Source organism: Manis pentadactyla, chromosome 11, assembly GCF_030020395.1.
Source record: "Manis pentadactyla isolate mManPen7 chromosome 11, mManPen7.hap1, whole genome shotgun sequence".
Taxonomy (NCBI): Eukaryota; Metazoa; Chordata; class Mammalia; order Pholidota; family Manidae; genus Manis; species Manis pentadactyla.
The window spans coordinates 75,990,778-75,996,782 of NC_080029.1; the positions used below are offsets into that span (position 1 = coordinate 75,990,778).

The 6,005-nt window shown below is 47.3% G+C and overlaps 1 protein-coding gene across 1 annotated transcript; it reads right to left on the reverse strand.

Moving 5' to 3' along the window:
* Positions 1–1,329: 1,329 nt before the first annotated feature.
* On the reverse strand, positions 1,330–3,887 carry LOC118913428 (olfactory receptor 49-like). Its single transcript, XM_036887439.2, is given in 2 exon segments — positions 1,330–3,239; positions 3,241–3,887. Coding segments are annotated over 2 exon segments (924 nt in total). The 5' UTR covers positions 3,832–3,887; the 3' UTR covers positions 1,330–2,906.
* Between the last annotated feature and the right edge of the window lie 2,118 nt (positions 3,888–6,005).

Below are 6,005 nucleotides of genomic sequence, written 5' to 3' on the forward strand. Positions count from 1 at the left end.
AAACAAGCTCCTGGGGGGGGGCTTGTTTGTAGAGGGGCGCCCAGGTTGTGGTTTTATCAGCTGGGTCAACATTTGGAAATTGGCCTGATCAGCCTTTTGTTTACGGCGTTCTTTCTCCTCCTCCCGGTTATGGAAGACTTTAAAGGCCACTGTTACGATCTCACTCTGTGGGGTAGCGGGGCCCTGTTCTAACTTTTTGAGTTTAGCTTTAATGTCGGGGTAGCTTTTAGCTAGGAAGTATGTCATAAGGACATGTCTCCCATCAGGCGTTTCTGGGTCTAGGCTGGTACACTGTAATAGGGCTTGAGTGAGTCTGTGTCAGAACTTGGAAGGAGTTTCCTCCCTCCTTTGAATTATGTCTTGGAGCTTTTGAAAATTGACTACAAGCTGCCTTTTTCAGACCTTCTATTAAGCAGCAGACGAAGATATCTCGAGAGCGGAGACCCACAGTGGTGTTATAATCCCAGTGTGGGTCTTGTTCAGGGACAGCGGTGGGGCCAGGCAGATAGGTAGGGTCAGTCCTGTGTGTTTCAGTAGCGTGCATTTGGGCGAAGTCCCAAACTCGTCTACGCTCTTCCGGAAGGAGGGTATTGGCCATGACCATGAAATTGTCATGATGTGTGAGGCTGTAGGTTCCATTGAAACTCCCTGATATATGTTGTGAGATCAGTGGAAAAGGAACCTAGGCGTTTCTCCAGTTGGGCTAAATCTCCTAAGGAGAAAGGAACATGGACGCCCACTATGCCTTCGGATTCTGCTATGTCCTGGAGGGGAGCGATAATTTTGGGAGGCCCTCGGGACCTAGTCTGAGGGGGACTGAAGGGTTCTGGCTCAGTGTGTGGGGGAGAAACAGGTGATGGGGGCAAAGAGGGAGGAGGCTCCTGGGACTTAGAGGGGGGCTGAAAGGCTCAGGCTCAATCTGCAGGGGGGGTGAGGTGGGGGAGGAGTTGGTGGTGGAGGAAGGGGGAGGGGCTGTTGTAGGAGAGGAGGGGGAAGGGAGTGGGCAGGAGGCTTCTGCGGGGGAGGCAGTGGCGACTGAGGAAGAGGGCGGAGGGGTTGTAGGAGGGGGAGGGGCTAAGGGGGGGAGGAGGTGGAGGTGGCGGCGACTGGGGAAGAAGGCGGGGTTGTAGGAGGAGAAGGGGCTGAAGGGGGGAGGAGATGGAGGCTGCGGCGATGGCGGAAGAGGGCGGAGGGATTGTAGGAGGGGGAGGGGCTGAAGGGGGAAGCCTGTATGGCGGAGGTTCGTCAGCTGGGCAAAGGTAATTGAAGAGGGACTGGGAGTGTGTGGAGGGGAGGGAGATGGCTTGCAGGCTAGGAGAACTTGGGGCGGGGAACAGGCGATGCAGAGGCTGGGATTTTGAGCTAGGAGGCGAAAAGCTTCGATATAGGGAATCTCCTTCCATTGTTTCAGGTGCTGGCAGTAGTTAAAAAGATCGTGAGTGATGTTAGGATCAAGAGTTCCCCCTGTGGGCCATTGGTTGTTATTGTCTAGGGGGTATGTCGGCCAATCTTGGGGGCAGTATTTACGGAGAAGTTTTGGTTTTATATCAGGCGTCAGGGAGAGGGTGGCTAGATGCTTGAGCAGGCGTTCAAGAGGTGAACTTTCAGGGAGGGATGAGGAGGCTCCCATGGCTAAAGGACAGAGAAGGAGACAAACAGGGGAAGACGAACGGAGACCCTCGGACTGGGAGCAGACGGCAAGGAGACAAAGGGCGTCCCCGATGATCCTTGGTGGTCTGCGGAAACTTGCATACGAGTCGGTTTCTTAGGAAGTGTGGGTCGTCACCCAGACTTCTCTAAGAAGGCAGAGTGCCGGAGTCACGAGGTACCTAGTACTAGGGATTTTTGGCGGAAGGAACGGAAGGAGGAGGGGGGAGGGAAGGGAGCGTTCTCATCCGCAAAGGAGTCACCTCGTTTATGGCTGTTGAAGGGGGGCCTGAGGGTCCGCCGCAGCCGTGAAGGCCTGAGGCGGGGAGAGTTCCCTCCTCATCCCCGAGCATCAGGGCCTTGCCGGACAATCACGGTCAATGGCGCTGCGATAGCTCGGGGAAGAGTGGCCCACTCCCCTGGGGAAAACTTACCTAAAGGCCAAAGAGGAGTGGTGAGTGTGATGAGTCAGTGCCGGAAAAAGAGGATGAGGGCAAGCTGCTGCTGGTGTCGGGGGGAAGACGGGGCCCAGTTAGGGTGTCCCGTCTCCCGGGTTTTGGCACCAATGAAAGGAAAGGAGCGACACACAGCAGCAATTCACCGGAGAATTCCGCTTTATTAGGGAAAGGTGCCGGGTTATATAGGAAGGGGCATGAGCTGATTGTGGTGTCACTTCTACGGGGCTGGTGGCTATTGGCTAGGTGCTGGTATTGGGAGGGGGGCGAGGGGTGATTGGGGTTCAGGTGGCCCCGGCGGGAACCGAGGACCCGGAAGAGAAGCAGAAAGTTCGCCATCTTATGGGTGGGGGCCCTTCAGGTGTGTAAATAAGGACAGTGCTAATAGAGAAATTTTCTCCTCTCTGGTGACGGTGTTTCAGAAACAGACACAAAGTAATTGATCAGTCTGCAAGTACTTACTGATTTGTGTATGGTCTATGACAACGGACTGGTGCTTGAGGCTTATGGTGAGTTACAGAGTTAGTACTTACTCTCAGAGAGCTTGTATTCTGTTGGGAAGTCAAACTGACACAGATGTAATGAACAGAATTACTCATATTTGACAATTAATAAAATGCCTTGAAATGCTTAAAAATACCAGAAAGCTTATGAGTTCATGCTGAGTTACATAGTGACTGGCACTCCAGAAACATGTCATCAGAGCTTTTTCTGAATGGGAAAGTCTCAATTTCTTCCAGGAGCCTGATATTCCCTTAGACTGTCTGGGAATATTAGCTTCAGCCTCTTGGTTCCACATCTTTATTAGAAGAGCTTGTTTACCTGATCCCTAAACACCCACTTCACCTGTTTGTTCTTCAGTGTTTAGATGAAGGGATTGAGCATTGGGGTCACCACAGTGTTGAGCAAGGCCACCACCTTATTCCTGTCCTTCCCCTGGTCGTCCTTGCCTGACCGGACATACATGAAGATGCAGTTGCCATAGAAAAGAGACACGACGATGATGTGGGAGGAGCAGGTCGAGAAGGCCTTCTGCCTCTCCCTGGCTGAGGGGATACGCAGGATGCTGTAGAGGATGTGGCCATAGCAGGTGGCCATCGCACACAAAGTACCCAGCAAATTGAAGTTGGCCACAATTAAAACCCAGAAGCTCTATCAGACTTGTGTCTGCACATATGAGTTTGAGGAGTGGAAAGTTGTCACAGAAATGATTAATGATATTGGGGCCACAGAATGGCTGCTGAAATATGATTAAACTTGGACCTATGATGAGAATGAATCCCGCCATCCATGAACAAAGAACTAGCTGGATGCAGACCCTTTTACTCATGATGGTGGCATAACGCAAGGGATTACATATGGCCACATACCTGTCAAAGGACATCACCGCCAGTAGGAAGAACTCCGTGGTGCCCAGGAAGAAATAGAGGAAACTCTGTAGGAAACAGCCTGCTAGGGAGATGGTCTTGTATCCAGTCAGGATGTTGGTCAGCATCTTGGGGAAGATGACCGAGGTGAACCAGATCTCCAGGACAGCAAAGTTGCAAAGGAAGTAGTACATGGGGGTGTGGAGGCGCCTGTCCATAAGGGTGATGACCACAATGAGGAGATTCCCCAGCAGAGTGAGGAGGTAGGTCAGGAGGAGCCCCAGGAAGATGAGCATCTGCAGCTCACAGGCATCCGAGAGCCCCAGCAGGACAAACTCGGTGACGGTGGTGTGGTTCCCCATGTCTCCCCTGACCTCTGTGGGAGAAGGGCAACCAGAGGCATGAGCATCAGGAGTCGTGATGTTCTGGGGGTCTGAGGACACTTGGAACTGAAAGGAAAGAGGGATTTTGAGCTGAAAGAAGCCTTTATTTCTGTGAAGGACATATCCTCTCACCACTGACTACTCAGGCTTGTTTTGCAGAGCTCCTGAATGTACCTGTGTCACGTTTGGTCCCTGGTGTGTCTGTGTGTTCGAGGATAAAGTGGTGATTTGTGATGTGCCCTAAGACTCCAGACCAAAAATTATCCTCCTTAATTTCCTCAAACTTTCATTCCTGATTCTTCAATGAATTCTTTGGCCCCTAATATTATTACGTGTTTTCAATATTTTATAATTATCTTTACTCCAATATTGGTCTTTATCCATAAGTAGTTCATATTTGAGGGTGAGGGTGGCAAACTTTTTTCCTTAACTTAGCCATTCACTCCACAGATTCATAGCCTTGGGTAAAGCAATTTAGAATAGTATAGACACAGTATTGTTTTTCAAAATTACCTGAAAATTTTGATGTTTTTCACTAGTGTTTGGATAATAAAAAGGAAAGAGGAAATCTATGAGAGAAAAACACAACTCTTATAAAAAAAAGAAACATCCAAGTAATGAATGCATAAATGAAAATTCCTTAATGGGAGTTTGGTATTCAAGGTTCTTAATGATAGGTTTCCAAATGATATATTCAGGTTCTCCTCTCATTACATCCTCCCATGGGCTCTAGATACAATAGGCTCCTTGTGTTTTTTATTCTTTTTCCATTTTATGCACCTGTGCTTCTGCATGTGGCATTCTTTTAGCTTGCAATTAATCAGCTTTTTAAATCCTATTTATCCTTTAAATCTCTCCTCAATAAGTGCTATCATTTCTCTGAAGACTTCTCTTCTGAATGAATGAGCCTTTCCTCTATATTCCTCATAATTTCATTATATCTCCCTTAATTTTATTGTATTTTATAGTTTTCATTTTTTGCTCAGTGAGTAAAACTTTATTGATCTTTGCATTTTATACAGTCCTTAGAATAAGTTTCTTGAAATAATCAAGTTTGATAAATATTTATTGGATTAGTGAATAAAACCAAATATCTGAGAAATTGATTTGGTTGTGTTTGACACAGAAGAGATTGAGGACTTGTCATTTATGCAGTCCTTCCTAGCATCCTTGCTTTTCCTCATGAGAAGGTAGAGGTCTCTCCCCACAAACATCTCTAAAAGGAAACTCTCCATCTTTGAGATGGTCTGGAGTTTGAGTTAGTAAACAGTGGTTTTCTAGAGCACTCCCAGCAGCAAAAACCTAAAACCCTTAAAAAGATCTCCCTTTAGAAACCAGCATCCCTGGGAGTTTTGTTCCTTAGGTATTATCAACCATTACCTTAATTATCAGGCAGAGGCTACAGCAAGAATTCTTTACCAGTGACTGGAGAATAAGATTGGTACTCAGTTTAGGTACCTGGGATGAAGGAGATGCTAGGGAATATTAGCAGGGAGGATGAAATGGTAAACTCTATAAACCTTCCTTTTTTTTACAGTTTTGCTTTCTTTTTAGCAGAGGCTACCTGATTTAAAGTCATTCAACAAACTACCATTATATCTAACATTTGTTGGCAGCTGTTAAAGAATGCAAACTAGTTGATGAGCCTCTAGGGCTATTCCATAGGGGTTATTTCTAGGCTCAACTTTGCTTAGATTCCCAGAGATTTGAAAAAGAGGTCTCCGTAGCCCTATTTGGTTCAAAGGTGAGTCCAGGTGTCCAAGAAACTTACCCAGCTCCTTCTAGAACAGAAGCAGCTCTTTCTGGAACATGGATGTGCTACACAGCAACATCATAAGAAGCTAACAGAATGAATATTATTTAGGTGAAGTCCTGGTGGGATACTTTGGGAGAAAGATGGGAATAGAGATTAAGATGAGGAAGAGTTGGATGTGAGTGGGACAGGGGAAGAAAGCTCTGGGTTCATACTGAGCTAAACTCTGAATCATGAGTTTAGCTTGGATAAACCATGAAAAGACATTGTAACAAGCCCAGGGCTGTAGCACATAGACAGGTCTGCTGACAAACTGTTTTTTTCCTATTTCAAACCAGAGGTAGGTCAACAGCTGAGGATGGGGGGCTTCCAGATACAAAGGGAAGTGGGACACTTCATG